Source organism: Lepisosteus platostomus, chromosome 17 (genome assembly GCF_059453375.1).
Source record: "Lepisosteus platostomus isolate fLepPlt1 chromosome 17, fLepPlt1.hap1, whole genome shotgun sequence".
NCBI lineage: Eukaryota > Metazoa > Chordata > Actinopteri > Semionotiformes > Lepisosteidae > Lepisosteus > Lepisosteus platostomus.
In genome coordinates this window covers 23651788-23673768 of record NC_142627.1, presented here as the reverse complement: position 1 = coordinate 23673768, position 21981 = coordinate 23651788, and the positions used below count along the sequence as shown (strand labels likewise).

Sequence of the window (21981 nt, the reverse complement as noted above, 5' to 3'; positions counted from 1 at the left end):
AGCTTGGTGGATTTGACATTGCAGTGCTTTCCCTGCTCTGCTGTTTTTGTTGCTTTAACTGTCTGTCGGACCTTATGGAAGAAAAGTCTAGGTAGTTCACTACAACAGGAGAAGGGCTGACTGTCACACAAATCTGCTCAACAGAGGAAAAAGAGTCTGAAGATTAAAGGCTTTGTTTCAGCAGTGACAGGCAGCATTAGATGCCAGACCTCACAAATAATTGAATCTTTGTGCTGCTGAATACTGTGGGTCTGAAAAGCTTCTAAGATTGAACCAACCACAAGTACATTTTTTTCTTTTCTGCATAAAAGAACAATTCTCATAAAGTGTGGAAATGTATTAACCTTCCTATTAAATTTATTAATACAAAAATGATATTTGTCACATATAAGGATGAAATGTGTTGCATGTTATTAATGAAAATCTGCTCTTCGGGTTCTCAGCAGTACTAATAAAGAAATGTATTCATATCTCTGATGAAATAGGAACAAAAAATGGACAAAAGATTGGACAATGTGTCTTGCTTTAACAATGTTATCCTGTAGTCTAAATAGCTTTGCATAAAGCAGACATTCAAAAAGACATGATTTAATTTAACAAAAGAACAGCAAAATGATACAGCCCAGTTCAACACAGAAGATTGCCTGGTTGCGTTTGGCGTAACCAAACCAGTATGTGAGAGGGATGTGGTGGGAAATAATGCCAAGCTCATTGCTCTGAGATGCTTCGCCGCAGTTTTTGCATTCCCGTGTGCCAATCCACAAGCACTGATTTCCCAGCAGGACAGCGCAGGTCCACAGAGTGCAAGGACTGCAATGGCCTGACCTGTGCAGACGTTTCTTTGGCTGGCCTTTTTGCCTGGCCTGGCTCCAGTAGCACTCCGGCGGGGCCAATGCAAGAGGAGACAGCTGTAACCTGCCAGCCTTCGCCAGCTGGCTGTAGCCGCCCAGGAAGAGTAGCAGGACATCCCACAGCAGTCTACACAGAGGCAGATCAGGTCTGAGCCTGGACCGTGCTGATGCTCTGGGAGGCCATCATGATACTAACTTTGCCTCATTTTTAAAATGAATGTCGGTCTAGATCCTCCCTGCTGACGTGGGAGTCTGGTCTACTCTGCTCAGCCTGTTACCACCCTCACCAGGAGCGAGTGGGTAGAAAATGATGATGATGAAATCAATGTTTTGCATTGTGACAGTATGCACGTCACTTTTTATAACAAAAACATATAATGACGCGTTGACCTGTATTTCTGGTGGTTTAATTTGATTAAATATAATAGAATTAAATTAATCGGAATTGCAAAATGATGAAATAATAGCTAGAACATCTTTTTTAATTGTTTTTTTTTGTCTTGTAACCAGATAAGATGACTGCTGTGTATTCAAAGGAATGCACTGTTTCTGACATTGCTGTTATCAAACAGGGAAAAGAGCAGTGCGATTTTCAGCAGAAGGTCACCTTAAGCTGATTTAGGGATTTATCTTCCCAGAGAAGTATGCTGTGTTGCAGATGTCCTCTGGAGATTGTCCTTTTTAGTCATTGTCTTGGAATCCCAAGGAGACTTTCTGTGTTCTCCCGGTAGTTTATGATTTATTCAGCAGGCAGTGCTGGGCCACAGTATCTGGCCACCTCTCTCCCTCTGCGAGTTTCCGGGAAGCGTTCGTGTCGTTGTCATGGAGAATCTGACTCTTCAGCTCAGTCAGTGAGGATGGAGAAAGTAGAACACTGCACAAACTTATCACTGAGTCCTGGGAATTAGGAGAACAATCTAGTTACATGTTTCATAAATGCACATTAATAGCCATTTGTTTCTTTGAATCTGAAGTACAAATAAGAAGCTCATGCAATGAGGGGTAGCTCACTCCTCCAAGCAGTTTTTCCCTGTTTAGATTTGACCATGTTTATACAATATTCATGCAAAAGCTATTGTTACCTGTACTACATCACTGTCTTTGTTATATGGGGGTTTTGCATGAGCACAACACAGGAGTGGGTCTTTACAGTCTTGTCCTGCAGTGTGGCATGGCTCAGTTTCTCTGCCTGCAGCTGGGAAAGTGCTCCTTTGGAAAGTCCAAACAAGTAAACCCCTGCATCTTCTTGCATAGTTCTACTATTGTATTGTTGGCTGGCCTTCAGTTTGGTGGTCTGATGTAAGATCATAAGACCAAAGTAAGATTCTCCCAGAGGACTGAACAGAATACATCCGTATCAGGGTTACAAGTACAAAAGGGGTTATTTTGTTAATTAAGTGCCAAGACATGATTCAAATTTATATGGAAGGACACTGGGTCACTTATTTAACTAGTGTACAATATTAGTGTTAGTGTGTTGTGTTAGTAACAGGTTACAATTTGTACAGTTTGTACACAGTAACACAAGAGCATGTTTTTAAAATTCTGCACAGTAGTAGACGGCCTGTTCTTTGTAGAATACGAGACAAAGGATTTTAGGCAGCATTACTTAGCAAGGGGAATTACCGGAGATTATGTAATGCTTTTTGGCAATGATGACAAATGAATGAGGAGGGCATTCATCAGCTTGCACATTTCCTTGCCATTGAGCTTTAGATTTTCACTATTGATCACAGTGAGTATTTTACAAATCCAGTGTAGAGTGGTCTCTGTAATAGATTTTAGTAGTTTTCCGTACAGCAGATGATTTAGAAATTCCTGACGTCTGTCAAGGTTTAAAACTGAATTATAACCTCAAACTGTGATATACTGTCTCTGGCAGCCAATACTGATGTCAGCAGTCACTCTGTCAGATTCAGCTTTTTAGCTAATAGACACATTAGATTTTACAAGATGTGTTAAGTTTAGGGATTTCACATTCAGTCTCCAGTCCTTACAATCAATTCAGTGTTGTTGCAATCAGCCTTCAATGTGGTCTGCTGGGGACAGGTCTCACAAAAACCCTACATGAGCTGTGAAGGTGATCTAAGTTGTGTTGCTGGGAAAGTGGCTGAAATCAGTGGACCAGTCAAAAGAAACTTTTCTCAAGTCTTGAGTGTTACTAGCATAAACTCTCCTCATTACCGAAATAGAAAGCTCCAGCCCCTTTGTGACTCGGTGGCCTATATACTGCTGTCTTTGATGAACTGCAGTGCAACAGTTGCAGTATGAATTGAATGGAAATTCCCTACAGGATATGAAATCAACAGAATAACTGGCCCTTTGCATGTTTTGCATATCACACTCAAGTTCGGCACTCTCTGTCTGCTTTCCAAAAATGTAACAGCTCTGGAAAACAGTTCTCGTTCTGGTTTAACTGTTTTTGATGAAAAACTTGAACCAATGTGTTAAGAGGCAAATTCTTTTTCAGATATATATTTAACAATCTTTTTTATATGGATGTGTTAGAGTAAAAGTGAAGGTAGGCCTGAATTTAAAAGATCTGATATGAGTAGGGAGATAATTCCCCAGCCTTTGAGCAACAGAATGCAAATCACTGTCTCACACTGTTTGGAACTTAATTTTGGGAACTGAAAGAAGTCCAGAGAGCACAAATAATGGATAACTGTAGTTAACAGTTCACTGTAGCCAGGAGCCTAACTGCTCAAGCTCTTAAAGGTGAGAAGCCGTGATTTGAATTTGATATCCACAGGGGGTCAGTGCAAAGAAGTGAAAATACTGTAGGTGCTATCACATTGTAAAGATCCGAGCAGCTAAGCATTAAGCATACAGCAGCTTGTTTAGATCGTATTTGGAAACACCAGTAAACGCTGCATGACAACAAACAACACACTGGGATATATGATTGGCTACCAGCACTATTGTGATAAAATATTAATATGACAAAAAAGACACTTTCAGAACATGTTTAAAGGCAGCACCCAACAAGATTCCCAACAAGACTACTTGGAGCGATTATAGGGCACTTAGTGGTCAAAACTAAGGTTGAAACGTTTGCCAAGATCATAAGGAGAGGGAAACAGAATAATGTCTAGGTTCCGTCAGAGTTCAGATGTAAAAGGTTTTGTTGAATCAGTTTTTTAACAACACCTGTGGTACCCTGTAGATTAATTCATACATCTCATGAAATAGGAACAGAAATTATCATATAATGGATTGGACAACATGTATTCCTTTAAAACACTAAAAAGAATTATAGTGTAATCTTTATATTAAGTGATAATTTTGTTCTTTTGTTCCTGTTTCATCAGGCTGTTTTGCATGAACATGCTGTACAGTAAGTCTCAGTGTAATCAGCACAGATGTGAAAGCTATCTCCACACCTGTGATGAATCTGACCTAATGGCAGCATAAACAACATGCCCCCACAGACTGCTGGGGAAGAGCATACTGTTACAAAACATGCTCTCCTACCTCTGAAGGTAGCAATTGAGTATTGAGTATTTATTGCTTAACTAGGAGAACATTAGTCAAAACTGCATGCAAAGAACAGACCACTGCATCCAAAAAAACAAAACAAAACAATTGATGACCAGTTGGTTCTTGTTAACACAAGTTTCAAAAGACAAAATGTGAAGAGAGTATTATTTTGTCATAAAACTTAATACACTAGGCTGGGCTCTTTCACCATATATGGCTTTCTGAGTAATAGTTGGGTAATTTATTTTTGACATAGATGGGTTTAAAAACATAACTGTTTGAAACCTTCAATTAAAGCAACATTTGAACAAGAGCTCCTTTGAGCAACAACATTTGGGAGTTTGAGAGACACAGCTGTACAACAGTGAACAAAGAGGAGCCACAAGTTGATGGTTGCTATGGAAATCGCACTTGGTATAAAAGAGGAGATGCTTGAGAAAGTAGAAATAAGCTGACCTCGTCTTTGGAAAGGACACTCACTGCTTGATTAGTTTTGCTCTGATATTAACTCTTAAGTTGGGTCACAGACACTACTACTACTACTATTTAAGCTGGATAGACAGTATTACTGAAGAAATGAATATGAATTTGCAAGAGCTCAGAGGCGCAGTTGTTGACAGACAGGCCTGGCATGCTGAAGTCCATGAGGTCATGAAGAGTCGGACTCGACTAAACACGCTGCTACTGCGAAGTAAAATATTTATTACTTTATGCATCCATATTTTGAAGTAGATAAAGAAAGATATATCCATAAAAACACCTAAATGTGATTAATTTTAAGACACTTAGGATAAAAGGCAGTGCCAAAAAAATGTAAAGTTTTTTAAGAATTTAAAAACTAGAGGGGTCATATTATATCGGTTAGAATTCTTAAATAGTTCTCTTTTTAAGTCTGCTTATTAATGGTTAAAATTAATGCTTTTACAACTACACTAATTTGGAAAGACAATATGAAACACTGTCTGACCTTAGAATAGTCTTGTTACAGAATCTTGTTACATCTGTATTAATAAAGGAGATCAGCAGACAAATCTGATCTGCTGGGTTTGGAGCCTGAGGTGTTTCTTGTTCTATCCTGCAGAATCAGACTGGTTATTTACGGCATTATCTCTACTTTTGTCTTTTTGATGTTAAAATCTTGCCATGAAAGTTAGTATCATGACAGCTGCCCTCATTGTGTTTCACTCAGCGGAAAGGAAAATAAAAATCATTTACGTGCTTTTTGATAAGGATTGTAGTGCTGATGGTCTTTAAAGGATTTTGTAAAGGAGATATTTGAGTCCCTTGGAGCTGGTTGTTTTACCCAGAGTCTGTCTCCAGAATTCGAACATACGCACAGGGTTGGTATAAATGCAACATACAAGGCAGCAAACATTTTCTTTTCACTGTTATGGCAACAGATTGCTGTAATACAAAGCCTTGGTCTCTTCACTTTGTCTGTTATTTGCACAATTGGCCTGACAGCGTTTATGTCCGTCCAGGGCTGTCCCGAAAGGAGAGGAAGTGGTGAGTAGCAGTTAAGAATGACTCACTGGCAGTAGAAATGATACACCCGCCCACAGCCTGGAATAGATGCAAGAGAAGACGCCCCGCTTTAAACTAAAGGAAGGAGAGAAAATACAAGAGTTGACAAGCACTGAAGTACTTTGTATTATTCACTAACGATGGATGCAAGTGTCCTTTACTCTGAGAGATTTCTTTAAGTTCAGCTGTTAGACTGCATTTTTAAATGTCTGGCCCTGCGGATGACAATTGCATTTTTTATCTCACATGCCAGAGTCATGAAGTCTTCTTGGAGCCCACTGATATGTGTATGGACTGGTATGTGGGGACCTAGAAGCTGTAAATTGTTTATTTAGTTTGCGTTACCCTATTACGTGATTCTCATGTTCATCCTTGAGGAATGTTTTTCTCTTGTTTTATGGGAAGCTGCCTTGACTGCCAGGAAGGGCACAAGGGAAGCTGTTTACTGCTGTGCAAAGTTCTGAAACACAGTGGGCTAGTTTTACTGGCTAGTTTACTACTAGCGTCAGCAGTCTGTTTTCTGTTATGCACATAATGTGTTTAATTATGATTTAAGGACCTTGTCCCTTTTAGTATGAATTGCTGAAGGCAGGTGGAAAGCTTACTTTTTCTAAAACTGCTAATAAATTGTAATTTAATTTATCAACAGCAGAAGTTAGGAGGAACACTTAAGTTGTCTTAAGGCAGCAGTTGTTTAGTGAAAGCAATCATTGCTTAGAAAAACACCATAGAACTTTAAGACTGGTATTCCACTAATAAACTTCACCAAGTCGTTTCTCTAATTCAGTGTTGGAGTAATGCATTTGCCTGGAAAAAGCTATTTCAGAAAAACCAAGCAAAAAAGATTTAAATAGAAGACATACACAAAGACATGTACTATAACTCCTCTCTTCAGTTATTAAAGAGAACTCTCAACTAAACCTAATTACTTTAATGACAGTTTAATATGTTTGTGTGTATCTGTGGGGGGTGCATTTGTGGCCCTACATCAGCTTCAAGGGCTGTTGTACAGAATTAACATGAAATTGCAAAGACATGGGCATCCTTAGTATACTTAGCATACTGACCACTAACCTGAACACATGGCTTCAGTTTAGTGATGTACAGTAAATGTGCCTGTTCTCAATGCAGAAGAGTCAGGAGATATTAATTATATTGTGTTGCTGATGCCATGATTCCTTAACAATAATATTCTTATGACTTTTAACCTTATTTGCATTTCTATCTGACGTCTTTACAAGCAGGGTGGTGGGATTGTGGAACACGTTACCCAGCCATGCTGTTGAAGCCAGTACCCTGCTTATTCCAAGATGGATGAGATCTTCATCTCTGCAGTAAACATAGCTAGTGGGTTCAGCCTTGCAGGGAGACATTAGGAAAGGAAACAGCTTTGCTTCATGAGTATCGGCTGGGTCTGCTTTTGGTGGTGAAGATTCTAAAATGCTGTGACCTTTTGTTTGTGCAGCTTGTCATGGGAGTGTGGCAAGGAGGGTACAATTTCTTCTGCCAGGACACACACAGTGCAGGGGAGGCTGACACGAAGGTAAGTCAGAAATCAGTGGCGTCCATAGAGTGCAGGCCTATCACCTCATTCCTGAATGGCAACGAACAGACTAAATGAGATGATTATTAAAATATCTGTTAATCCTCTGAAAGAAACTGTTGTATTTAAATGTGCTGTGTTTTTGCTCCCAGAGTGCTTCCAGTACATTTTTCAAGATAATATCATGAAAAATGGGTTTTAGTCTGCCTGCCAGAAAAAGTTACTTGACCTAAGCTCCCACCCCCAAAAGCCACTCTTAACAAAACAGATAACTGTTTCCTAGAAGACGGATTTAGGGGTACAAACAGTGAGGGTCGCCTTTTCAGAAATGCTTGTAGGAAAAGGGTGAATAGATCAAAATATAATGAAATACCACAGAGATCTGGACAACATGCAGTTGAATAACCACACAAGTTTTTTCTTACAGCACTTTTCAAGGATTTCTTGCTCCTTGAGATTGTTTTTTGCAGTGTTGTATCGTAGTTCACTTGGGTATTTTTCGACAATAGAGCACCACTATATCGACCAGAAATACTTGCCACTTTGTGGCCGGCATTTATCACCCCTCCTGTTTTCAGACCTGCCAAAGCATTCTGGTCTGGCCAGAGTCATCATCCCTTTGTGCTGGTTTTATGATGCACAGCGAGAAAGGGCACCAGACCCTCACCTTGCAGAACACTGAGAATTGCAGCACCTGTGACTTGAATTTTATTGTACTAGCTGTCAGCTTACATTGCCTCAGCAGAATAATTCTGATTTGTAGTAACAATTACGTTGTTCTCCAGGTGTTTTGAAATGTGATAGATTGTTAAGGTCATTGTGTTTGCTTATTTTCAGAAACTCATCTTTCACAAGGGAAATTGCATTTCAGCATAGTAGCATTACTGAGGCCTTGCTAAGCACATTTCAGACAGTTGCCAAAACTTTTATTGAATCTTTTCTAATATTCACTGTGGTAGCCTGGTTTAATAACCTGAATATATACAATAAAAACAGACTGAGCAGGACAGCGAAGATAGCCAGCAGAATGACAGGTGCACAACAGCTACAGCTGGCAGACATCTACTGTACATCAAACAAATAGTGCAGAAGGTCAGTTTTGTCACTGACTGTCACGACCCCCCTCACACAGTGAAACTGAGCTCCTTCCATCTGGGCGTTGGGTTAGACTACCTACGTTAAGTGCACTATAACTAAGTTACCCTGTATTCCCATGGCTGTTAACCTGCTTACGTTTGACAAGTGATTGTATATTTGACCTTATTTACAAATCGTGCATGTACTGTATATTATGTATGTATCTCATGCTCTGATGACCTTATTTCATTATTGATTTTTTTCTAAATTGTGACGTTTACTCAAGCTACTAACTTGTTTTCTCATCTTATGCCAGGCCTTTCTTATTTGGGTACATGTTGTGTTTAATGGATTCTGTATTGTGTCTTATCTGCCTACAAAGCAAATTTCCCATCTGGGACTATAAAGGAAGTATGTAGGGCACTGCTGCCTGGGGAATCCCATCTACATTCACTGGACACAGGCTCGAATCTGTGATCTTAGAGCTCAGGCTTTGCTCAGAAGAGCATCTTTACCAGCTGAGCCACCCAGGAGTGACCTGCTTATATTAATATGTAATTATTGTCATCATAACCAACTGCAAACTGCATGCACAAGTACTTCAAATGCAGAGATCCCTTTGGAAGTTTACATGCAGACAACTTAGACAATACTTTACATTAGCTAGCACAGCAGTCCAACAGTCTTCTGCAAGATTGTTTTAGCTGTCAGCCTTATGAACCCAGACTTTGTTAATTTACTGGATAAAAACAACGTGCTCCTGGCTCGATTGACTGAATTGATTTGGATGGTCATTGATTTCAGATTGACTGAATCGGTTGCACTATTCAGTATATGACTTTTCCAGACTAGCCATCTTTAATCTGATACTGCAGTTGTGTCAGTTGTGAGTCGCTTTGGATAAAAGTGTCTCCCAAATGAAAAAATGTGGATGTAAATATTGCTTGGCATTACCATGGACACACACTTGGGCTCACAGCCAAGAACTTGGTGCTATAGTGCTATATTTATTCATTCCCCCTAAAATCGTTTGTTTTTGATTAACTGAGGCCTTGTTACCTTTTTTTCTGTTTATTACGTATTTATATGTATGCATTGTTTGGTGTATCCCTGTGTGCATGTTTGCAAATTGAAGATTATAGTTGATTATTTGGACACCAAAGTATGTTATTTTCTTGATTAATAATCATTTCCAAAATCAGAATGGTCTCTCTGCTCTCTTTGCTCTAGCTGATGAGTGAGAGAAGAGTTGTGACTCCTGAACCAGGGCCAGATGAGAGACTCCAGATGTTTCCTGTCCTGGGAGACATAGTTTAGTGGGGTGCAGCACATGGGCTCTTGTTTTACAGGCTCTTAATCTGAAGCCACTGTTTGTCTGTTTATGGTTTCTTCATTTTGTTTCTAGATTGTACACGTCCTGTGGTGGTACTACTTCTCCAAACTTATTGAGTTCATGGACACATTTTTCTTCATTTTACGCAAGAACAACCACCAGATTACAGTTCTGCACGTCTACCATCACGCCAGCATGCTGAACATCTGGTGGTTTGTCATGAACTGGGTGCCTTGCGGACATTGTAAGTCAAAACGTACCACTTGATCTTTCAGTCTTGTAAATGATCCACCCAGGGCAGAAGTATTGCTCATTTTAAAACTTTTATTAATATTTGCTTTAGAAGGTTACCTGTTAAGTGAGTACAGGTGACAGAGGTATTTTTGAGAAATATTCCTTTTGTTCACATTCAAGCTTGGTAAGGTTGAATAAGTACCATTCATTGTTGCCTTGCTTTTCCTTGTTCTTTCATTTAGCATATTTTGGAGCAACTCTCAACAGCTTCATTCACGTCTTAATGTACTCCTACTATGGGCTTTCCGCCATCCCAGCAATGCGCCCCTATCTGTGGTGGAAGAAATACATTACTCAGGGACAGCTGGTGAGTTTCAATGCCTATGGTCACACTGCTGCTCACCCAAATATGAACACACTGCAGACGGATGATTTCCTGCACTCAAACAGAACAACATGTATAAAGAAAATTCTGAATCCACCAGCAAAAAGGATAACGCTTTCTCCAGCAGAAACATGGGCTTGCAGGCTGGCTGTCCTCTACAGTTTAAACAAGTATCGCTTTTCAGTGTTAATTGGAAATGATTAAAAATTAAGGTTGATATTTAAAGGTCAAGGAAACAAGCTGCCATTTGCAGATAAAGCAGGAACACAAGAAAGAACGGTACATTGATTGAGGATATATACTGTATATAGTATATCGGAAAATATTGAAAATTCTCAACATGGAAAATTCATGGTATTTTATTTAATGAAGGTCAAATGTGATTATGTTGGCAACAGTTCTGGTTTATTCAATTCTGTCGTGTTTTCCGTGACAGTCTGTCAACACTGGTTCTGTTAAAAAATGTAGGCAGCAGCCTGAAGGAAAGGAGATGCTAAGGGAGCTGAAATTGAATCACTGCGATAGGACTGTGCAAAGAAAAGCAAGAGGTGGACCATTTAACAGTGTTCTCTAAACTGAATTGACAGAATGTTTACCTTACTCATATACAGTAGCTTCTTCATAGCATTAACATTAAGGATGTTGCCCAAGTACTGCATAACCTAGTATTTACTGTAGGTCTGGTCTTTGTTACTTTAGTATATGAATGCAGGGCTTAGCATTTGATTGCCTTTTATACTTGTGGTCTTCATCCTAGTAAACCTAACAAACCTCATGTCAGCTCTCACCTGGGGGGAGAAGGGTTTCACGAAGTGTTGAAAATGGCACCTTGAACACGCCTGCCTGAGTGCATTCTGTTTGGAAAGACAAGTTTCAAAGGAGCATTTACTGTCGACATTAAGATAAAACAGAAGCAGTTGCTTGATTAAAGAACCTAACAAGAGTTACAAATGAGAGGAGACCATTCAACGCATCGAGCCAGTTTGGTTGTTAGGAGCTAATTGATCCCAGGTTCTCACCCAGCTGCTTCTTGAAGGACGCCTCCTGTTCTGGATTTTAAATGTGCTTCCAGATTGCGCCTTCTGGCTTGTTCTTCACTGTTCTTCCTGAACCGGTCATTTATGCATGCTCTTACTGCTACAGTAAACCACCACCCCAGTACCTTACTCTTAAGCGTTAGCTCATTTAACTCATTGTTTAAAAACATGCATTTCTTTGTGTTTTTCCATCTCCTTTTTTCAGATTCAGTTTGTGTTAACTATGTTCCAAACTGTGTGCGCTGTCATTTGGCCATGTGGGTTCCCCATGGGATGGCTGTATTTCCAGATATGTTACATGATTACACTGATCGTTCTTTTCTCCAACTTCTACATACAGGTAAGAACATCTTCTGAATTGTTCAGTAGTTGTTGTCTTGTGGATTACTTTCTAATGCCGGGGTTACCTCGATCACACTTAAACTTTGGGTACTGGTTTTTCTGTTTGCAAGGCAGGAGGCTGGCAGTTCTGTTTGTAGTGAATTTAAATGAGTGGACATAGAATAGAGTAACAGTTACTTCTGTTTGGGTGAATGCAGAATCTGAAAGAAAACCATTGTGCACTTTCTCAAACAAAGAGAAAAGGGAGTGAGGGTGAGAGATCAGTTGGCTTTAGCAGAAAATGGAAAGAGTACTTTCATTTCAGCTTTCATTTCACACATACAGTGTGAAGACTTGTTCAAGTCTCTAAATGGGCACTGAAAGCAATAGAAAACAGTAAAATCAATACATTTCTATTGGCAATGACATCAAACAGGGCCTCCCGAGTGGATCAGCTGGTAAAGGCTCTCACCCCAATGCAGGTTCGAGGCCTGGGTCGTGTTATTAGCCAGCTGCGACTGGGACTTGAATGAGCGCTCCCTGTGGCCTCCCAGGCACTTGCAGACTCAGGGTGCGGTCGGTCCTGCTGGTTAGGCACCAGACCTGCGCCGGGCTGCGCTGCCTGGGGGCGTGTCAGAGGGGGAGGGGCTGTGGGAGGAGTCTGGCTGCAGCTGCCCCGCCCCCCTGCACGCTGTCACAGGGATCGCAGCTGAAGAACACACGACTCGTATCTCATTTCGGCTGGCATATCCAAAACAAGAACTGAAATACCTGGCAATGGGAAAATATAAAAACTGTACAGGAAAGGATGTTTGAGGGGGGAGCTGCATCAGCATACAATGGCTGCAAATGGATGATTAAAGGTTAATTCCCCCTGATAAACAGAAAGGAGAAATGAAATGTTTCAGCTCTAGAGCCTTCTTCAGGTGTCCTGAAAGTAAATTAACTTTCACGTGTTCCTTTACAAGGAGGAACGACTGTCAAAACACTGGATAGAGTCTCATTCGTCTTTGACCTGCCTGTATTTCCCTTTTGTTGCCCAGACCTACAATAAGAAAGGAGCTTCCCGGAGTAAAGAGCACCAGAATGGTTCTGCTGTGTCCATGAATGGACACTCGAATGGAGTCTCGTCAGAGACGGTGAAACACAGAAAACACAGAGGGGATTGACGTGGTGTCCCCTGCCCTACAGAAATCTCACAATCTGAAAACTAGCACTCGTAGAGGTACCGTTGCTAGGAACAGGATTTTAAATTGTATTTTAAATTTCTAGATTGCCCTATTATATCCATTTAGATAAAGAACCAAAGCCATTCTAATGCTAAGGAATTGTAGACTGTTTGCACATTACAACCTGTTTATTATTCATATTGAATCGAGCCCATTACGGTTAAGGGAGCAGTATGTGGATGTTTATACATACTGTATATATTGTGCCCTTTTTATTTAGTTAAAAAAAGAAACTAGACAGGTTCATTCTCTAAAAAACTACATCTCTCTGGCTCACTTCATGTTTTATGTGCTAACCTCCAAAAGGTTTCAAAATCATGTTGAAATGTCAAATACAATTCTTGCCCAACCTAGACCACTAAGTGAGTGTTCTTGGTAGATAACAGTCATGTTTATCACCTGCTGCACATTGGATAAGGTACAGTATGCAGTACGGAGTATACTTTAACCAGCTAAAGAAAAGTAGATGCTATATAAACAGTAGTTTGAATAATGTGGAAATGCAGCCATGTCAAAAGTAGTCCAACATGAAAGGAATGACAGTAGAATAGCACATATCATTATTCACTCTCCTTGTAGGGGCCTCTGCTGTGTTATTGTGGAATCCTTTGTAATACACCTTACCTGTACATACTGTACCAGTACCATACTGTATACATACTATATTGTGCAGTATAGTATAGTGCTACCATTTAAAGGTTAAAGTTACTTCTGCTATTGATATCACGTTTCTAATTAATGTCTGTGGAATCTTATGTACATCTTAGAGGACATATTGTGAGTGGGGCTTTTCAGAATACGGTGAATTGATAAGGGTCTGGAGTTTGTAGGAACGTAATTTAGTCAAATTTCTTGTTTTGGCAAAGTTTGGCAAAGTTCAAGCCAGGATTGACCAGCTCATGAAAAATTTACTCTCCAATTTATCTTAAATGTTAATAAGTCTTAATCTTAATTTGGCCAGGTCTCTTATTTATTTTAGGGAAAGATGGTTGTAAATTAGTTTGTTTAACACTAGAAAGCTGTTTTTAACCTCTGAGAGTGTTTACAGTATGTAAGATGGAAATTAACTGTATACATTGGTGAAGAATGAATAAATGAAGTTAGCTATGTTTTTTAGCATGTAGTTTTTCTATTAATAACTTGATAAATGTCAAGTTGCACCTGCTATAAAAAGTTTCTAAATACTCATGGCATGTTGTTGAAAATGGGTGAGCACAGAGAAAGATCTCAAGTATAACTAATAATTGTATTGTGCATTATTGACTTCAGCTGTTTGTACTCAGGAGAGCAGTGGTCTTCAACTCAGTTGTTCAGTGTCCTTACTAATATACAGTATATCAACTGGTGGCAATTGGGCTCACAGCAAATACAGTGTTGTGGGAGGGCTAAGCTGAATATAATTTTAGACATTTTTCTTTGGCCTTAAAGATGCTGTAGCTTAAGGAGGCACTGGTTTACAGCTGCACTTTATTCTAAGAATCGTAGAAATCTTAGAAAGGAGTGATGTTAGATGAGAAAGTATGGTGTACTCTTAAACACATTTGCACGTGTTCCTTAAGATTCTTGATGCTGTTAAAGTCCCCATTAACTGTCCCGTTTTAAAGGCCTTGGTTAAGTCCAGGACATTTTTTTTGTTTTGATCAATATTGAATGTACAGCGGGCGGCAAACATGAAAACAGAACAAAAACACTAAACCTCACTATTCTTTTCAGTGTTTAGGACAGCAGCACTATCTAAGCCATATATCTGGAACTGTAGCCACAGGAGATCTAAGAACAAATTAATGAGCCAGCATTCTCTCCCACGTCAAATTCCTCAGAACATTTCTATTCTAATCATGTCCCTTGTTGCCATGAAAATTTTCAAATCCTTCAGTGCAAACACATATGGAAGTGGTGAAACAGAGATGTCCATTTATTCCCCAAGTATGACATGAGACACACAGGTGGAAGCACTTCAAAAACTAGATTTTGGTTTGAAATCTGCTTACTTTCATGAAAAACAATCTTCATTAAACTGAGTTTTGTTTTCTGGTGTTGTGATGTTTGAAGGCAAATGTTGCTCCCCCTAAAGTATATTAATCATCTTACTGTTCATCACTTCCAGGCTGTGGAAGAACCAGGTTTTGCTCCAGTAGAGTGGGGGTCCCAGCCCTGACCTGACACCTGCTGGTTTTCTTCCCAGATATGCTCTCAGTTCCATAATTTAATCTTTAATTGACTTAATAAACAACTCATGTGAACTGTTGGACTGTTTTCGGTTCTTAAAACAGATTGGAGGTTGCCTTTAACTATTATATTTAAAAGGAAGATAAAATGCCTAAGTTTGGAGTGCAAAACATTGCAAATATTCCAGTCAGGCAAACTGTTAGTGAACTGGTCTGGAAATAAATCCAGCAGGGGTGTGGAGCTTCAGGACCAGGACTGGAAACACCTGTCACGTCACAATGAATGACCTTGATTTGAGACTGTACACGAAGTATTGCCTTAATAGTGAATTACCTGGTAGGTGCTGCTTCTTCATGTTCTCAAAGTTTTTGTTTAGTAAAACTCCTAAGATTGTTTTCGTTGCTGTCAAAGCATGCTACTGTAACACAGATTTAACGGTGTTTTTGTCCATTGTAATACACTTATGCCTTAAAGATTAATCGCAGGGGTCAGCGAGTGAAGAATGCAAAATAAAAACTCTAAAGCCTGTGTAGAGAGGCGAGAGCCATTACATTAACAACTTGGCATCAAGTAGAGTTGATTGACGGCTTCATTGTTCATTTTCATAAAACTGTAAATCAGCCCTTGCAGAATAGCCAATGCTATAGTCTTGACATGCACTGTTAGTTTTCATTGGATAAACTTGATATCTTACTGTGATCATGGAAAATCAGTGTATCTGAAATGTTAAATCCTCAATCATGCTGAAAAGTAATAAAAAGCATATAGTTCCCTGGATGTGGATGTATAACGTGAAGTGGTAGTAAAACATCTTTGCTTAGAGGAAGAAGATCCTGGGATTTAAATGGAGCCAGATTAGTGATAACCACCTAACAGTACTGCAATGGAAAGAAATACTGATGTGATGTAACTGTAATGTCATTGAATTTCAATAAATAAAAGGTGTTAATGTCACACTAAAAATTGTAATTGTAGAGTGCTTGGAGTGAAGTCATCCCCCCAGCGGGTATCGCATTGTTATTCCCCTGCAGTGGATACTAGTTCTCACCTGTGCCAGGTCTTCATCCAGCGCACTCACTGCATTCCCTGCTGCCCAGTGCTGTGCGGAGCCAGAGGAATGGTGCACCTGTCACTGACGACGTTCCGACCCCCTTTGGGAACCTCAGCCAAGTTCAAACCGGACAGGAGCAGCAGATGGCCTGTAGGCCCTGCACTCTGTACTGAGCGAGCTCCCCTGGTTCTGAAGCTAATTCAACTGCAGTGTGACAAGCCTTATCGGATCAGATCTCGGAACCAACGCAGGTTTGGGCCTAATCAGTACAGCGAAGGGAAATGTCTAGATGCAGGTGATGACTCATGACTCTTTGAGTAGAAATTAATATTTGTATACTCAAATATTCTAGATTATATAAACAGTCTACTCAACCCATTCAAAGCAAAAAAATAAAAGGAAGAAGTTAATAGATACTATGAAAGAAAAATTGAATACATAATGCAATCATGACTTTACCAAACTCTTTGCTGTGGAAAAGCTACATTAATGTATGTGTACATAATTACCTTAATAAGCCACACAATTAGATAAGTGGCCACTGTGTTCAGTAATAGTGGTTCACAGATTTCACAACTATCCCTGTAAAGTCAATTAGTCAGGTAATGATTTTCAAGTAAAAATTCCAAATGAAAACCAAGGAGTTCTCAAACCAACCCAGGGATAGTGATGTAGAAAACCACGGATCATAAGAAAGATATAAAAATCAAAAACACTGAATATGCCTTTCAATAAAGTCGATCATTGAGAAGTGGAAGTCTCATAGTGGCCAGACACTGCCTAGATCTGGCTGTTCCTCCTACCTCAGCAGCTGGCCAGGGAGGAAATTGGATACACATGCAACTGTGAACCAGCTGTGACTTCGAAAGAGTTACACCCTTCAGTGAGAGTGATGAGAGTAAATGTGCATGAGACAAAGCTATCTCAGCCACGCCACAAACCTGGCCAGTATGGCAGAGTGGAAAACCCATCTCAGATACCGCATGGCGTTTGCAGCGAAACATTTAAGTGATACTGCAAATGTGGTAAAAGGTTTTGTCACATAAAACAAAATTGGAACTTTTTAATCTAATTGCAAAGCATTACATTAAATGCAAAGCCAACATAGCGCATCACTCAGTCAACACCATCCCTACTGAGAAACATGGTGGTGGCAACATTATATTCGAGTTTTTGTTATCAGCAGGGGCTGGGCAGATTGTCAGGACTGATGTGGACACAGGGTAAGTACAGAACTGGCAAATCTTAGAGGAAAACCTTAAACAGGTACAAATGTTCACCTTTCAGCAGGACAATGATCCAAAGCACATGGCCAGAGCTACACTGCAGTGTTCTTGCAGTGCCCTTCAGGACAAGAAAGGGACTGTCCTTGAGTGAACCAGTCAAAGGCCTGACTCGAATCATATCGAGAGTCTCTGGAAAGACTGCTGTCCACAAGCAACTTGAGAGAGCTTGAACAAATCTGACAGGAAGAATGGAAAAAAATTGGTTGAGACATAGTGGTTGTAACAGCTGCCAAAGATGCTTCCACCATATCTTTACTTCAGGGATCTGAATACTTGCAATGAGCATATTTGTATACCCAGCAGCCATATCACCCTGCAACTCACAGCCAGCAGCCCACTGGAGCTCAGCAGGGGTGGGCCTGGTTATTACCTGCATAGGAGACCTCCTGGGAAAGCTAAGGCTGCTGCTGGAAGAGGTGTTAGTGGACCCAGCAGGGGGCGCTCACCCTGCAGTCTGTGTGGGTTCTAATGGCTCACTATAGTAATGGGGACACTGTACTGTAAAAGGCACCGTCCTTCAGATGAGATATAAAACCGAGGTCCTATGTCTCTGTGGTCATTAAAAACGTCTTCATCACTCTGCCCTCTTCCCCACTGAGAGCTGGTGTGTGGGGAGCGTTCTGGCGCACAATGGCTGCCGTCGCATCATCCAGTTGGCCAGGTGGGGCTGCACACTGGTGGTGGAGGGGATCCCCATTACTGTAAAGCTCTTTGAGCGGAGAGTCCAGAAAAGAGCAAGGACTTATTATCAATTTACAATTTTGTTCTTTAGTTTACCTAAACATTTACTGTCCCTCATCTTCCTCTTGGAAGTCTTCAGCTGGAGCAGTCATTCACAAATAGAATATGTATATAATTTTAAAAAGGGCATTAATGCCAAGAGTCTGAATAATAATAATAATCTCCACTGTTTAAATGCAATTTTAGTCTTGGTCATAAAAATATTTTACAAGTGCATTTTTAAGAGGTAATTTAGATTCATGGTTCTTTCAGCAGTTCAGGACACTCTCTCTTAGATTAAACACATTTCATAATCTCTTTAAAGGTGAAAGGAGGTAATTCGGCTGCATTGAGTTAAGGACACTAATGCTCAAAGTCTACCCTTTGAATCATCTATCCTTTGTAAATAATCAGCTCGGTTTTGCCTGTAGGCACGATTTCGACACTGAGGTGTTGTTTTAACAAACTATGGCGCAAAACTGTACTTTGCGCTGCGGAGCATGCACACGTGTTGTGTAATCCGCCCGACCGGCTGTTCCGGGTGCGGTACTGGGTGTCCTCCGCAGTTCACAGGCACGACCCGCAGGGGTCTGCAGTACATTGCAGCATTTTATTACCAAGAGGTTCGACCTGATGTGACCGGCTACCTAAAGACCCCATTGAATCTTATTAAATAACGTGTTTATGATTGTGTAAACGAAAATAAGATACGGTTCTGGTATTGTAAACGAGGCAACAAAGATCACACCCCAATTTTCACAAAGCAGTTGTAAAAAGTGACTCGAATCGTGTTCTACTTTAACGCGATCTGACCAGCAGATGGCGCTGTGAACCACAAAATTGACTATTCAATTCAATTCAAGGTGCTTTATTAGCATTGCCGATGGGTACAATCAGTGTTGCCAAAGCAAATAAAAATAATCAAATTAACATGGAACAAAACATAAAATAAAAGTAAAATAAAATCTACAGACATATTACAGACATTTACAACAGAGAAATATCATAAAATATTTACATATACTGTAAACATATGGGGCATTATTGGGAGACAGGCTCACTGTTCCTCAGGCTGTGACAGGAGATCACACACTGGGCTGCCAGTTCAACTGAGTTCCCTCCTCCCTCTCCCAGTAGAATTGGGACCCGTTGTGATTCTGGCAGGTGTGGGAACTCTGACTATACCACGAGAACTGACGCCCTTGACGTCATTTAATTCATTAGATTAAAAAATATATATATAAATATCGTCTATGTGACCACAGTATCTACAGTTCCCTCCCCTCCTTTTCATGTTGAGTCCCTATGATACTTGTGTATATTACTGTCTCAGTATACCGGAGGAGACTGAATCAGCAGTGGCCTCAGCTCCTCCACCTCACAGCTCTTGACTCTGAACGTGATTACGGGCTGAGGCACCTTGTGCCTGGTGTGTGCACTTCCTTCCTCATTTGAGTGAATTTTTATCCTCTTGCTCCAGTTTTTCCCCATTGTTTCTTGCATCCTTTGCTGTCTGAATAGAGCTGTCCCCGGCCCCAACTTCTTCATCATAAAGGAGGGGTGGGTCAGAGACTGCTGTGTTTAAGGTGGAGGTGCCAGGAAGCCAGGCTGAGAAGTGTGTGGTGACCAGGGCTCAGCAAGTTTTCCTACTGACAGGGTGGCCCTGTGAGATGTCTTGGATGTTTCGCTTTTCCAGCACGTGGGTTTTCATAAAATTAAAAAATGCAGCAATTGTCAACCGGCAACTGTTTAAAAATCATTTCACCTGTGTTTGGTGATGATCTTCTACCCCAGCTCCTGATGACTCCTGGCTGTAACCTAATACAGACTCCAACAGGCTCCACCACTCACACCATTAAGCCAGAAGAGGAAATAAAAGCAATAGCATTGGTGCCTGTAATTGTGTGTCATCATCAATCAGCACTTAAGAACCTGTCTAAAACATACCGTGTACATCAGTATTTACTTTGAAGGTTTTGCTAACCAAATTTTAAACATAGCAACTAAAAAATGTATATTAGATTAACACTATTCAATGGGTCTCATGCTAAGGAATCGCACAACTTTGAAGTCGTTTTGACAAATAGCTTTGCCTTTAAAATCATGACTAACGCCACGCTAACAGATAAACATGTCAGTGTGCCTCCGGCCTCGGACACCCATCATTTGGGTAATGCACATGAATGGTTCACATGCCAAACCGAAAAGCCTGTGTTTTGATTTGGGTTTGCAAAAACACAGTAGCTGAGGATACTACACGCTGTACCTTTGGCTGAGGAACTCATCACTGATTATTTTGGAATATTGCTGATACAGAACAGGATGTAATTAATGTGATTTTAGTTTCAATGATCTAACTTATGACTGAGATCGTGTAGTTGCCAGGAAGATAAAAAACTGCAGGGTGGTGTTGTGCTCTCTCTATATATTTTCTTTTCATAGCATACAGCTTGTGCTTGCACTGAAACAAATGACAAAAATCTGAGAAAATGAGAATAGGCTAAAGGTATTACAAACCTTAAATATTACAAATCTTCTGATTGCAACGTCAAAGAACAATGCCAGTTTTAGACAAGATCAAATATAACAAAACATTTTTCACAATTACAGGTGCTTGGATTAATTAAATTGCAGATACATTCCCACCTGAGAAATTAGTAAATTAGGAAAATGTAACTTCACCCAGAGTTTTTTTTTTAGTTTTTACAAATCTGCTCTCTCAGATGTCGTTGTTGAAGAGAGCAGAACAACTAAATTGTGTCACTGTTTCAGTGACCCTGAAAATAATTTAGCTCTGGTCTGAAAGTGAGAGTGTGTGTCTGTGTGTATCTGTGTGTGCCCTGCGATGGTCTGGAGTCCTGTCCAGGGGGTACCCTATCTCTACCTGGCCTTGTGCCAGTTACCTGCCAGGTTATACTTCAGCTCCACCATGACCCTGTATTGGATAAGCATGTTGGAAAATGGATGCATGGACTTCTAAAAAGTAATCAGTTACAGTTACTACTTAGATAAAGAGATTTTTTTTTTAATTAATAAATTGGGACCAACAGTTTTTAGGAGGAAGTGTGATATTTTGACTAGTGTTCATACACGTGCCTTATGTTTGCATTCCATGCTTTTTATTTTATATACTTTTTTCATTTTAATATACTGGCATATAGTATCTGAAAGAAAACGCCCCTCTTCGCCTAGTCTTTCCTGAGAATCAATTTTTTCCTAGAAGTTTCAAAAAGAAAATAAAATGAACAGAGGTTCATGTCTGGACAGGATAACCTTGTCTTTTCACTGGCTCTGCTAGATCGTTTCATTTTCTCTCTTGGTTGCCAAAGATTTAGATTCGGTCCCACTCCTCTCTGGCGGTACTGCAGAAATCTTGTTTTAATCCTCACACAGAAAAGATAGGTGTTTTTCTTGAATCCCTAATTAGTCCTGTTTTGCCGTTCAGCTCACGTTTATGTGAATGCAAATACCCGGCCCTGCCTTTAGACAAGGTGGATGCACTATACTGATGTTACTTTTTAGCAAAAAATATATTAGTATTTTTTAATACACATAAAATTAATTACTATAGATTACTTTATTCCTACAAACAAAACATAACAGATCTTGATACAGGTACTTTCCTGGTGTTATATTCCATTGCATTCCAGGATATCTTTATCATAAAAAAAAGAAGAAAAAAAGTCATTTTTATTTTTTTCATGATAATTTATTTTATGTCTTTATGTTTTTGTCTACATC

General features: G+C 40.0%; 1 protein-coding gene across 2 annotated transcripts in view; it reads left to right on the top strand.

The window, feature by feature from the left end:
• The window catches only part of elovl5 (ELOVL fatty acid elongase 5), a 28459-nt gene extending 12313 nt beyond the window's left edge, over positions 1-16146 (top strand). For both annotated transcript variants that reach the window (XM_088610703.1, XM_088610702.1), the window contains exons 5-9: positions 7321-7398; positions 9881-10052; positions 10285-10409; positions 11670-11804; positions 12829-16146. In XM_088610703.1, the coding sequence (XP_088466829.1) occupies positions 7321-7398; positions 9881-10052; positions 10285-10409; positions 11670-11804; positions 12829-12954 (636 nt within the window). In that variant the 3' untranslated portion in view covers positions 12955-16146. The remainder of the gene's footprint in view (positions 1-7320; positions 7399-9880; positions 10053-10284; positions 10410-11669; positions 11805-12828) is intronic.
• The last annotated feature ends 5835 nt before the right edge of the window (positions 16147-21981 follow it).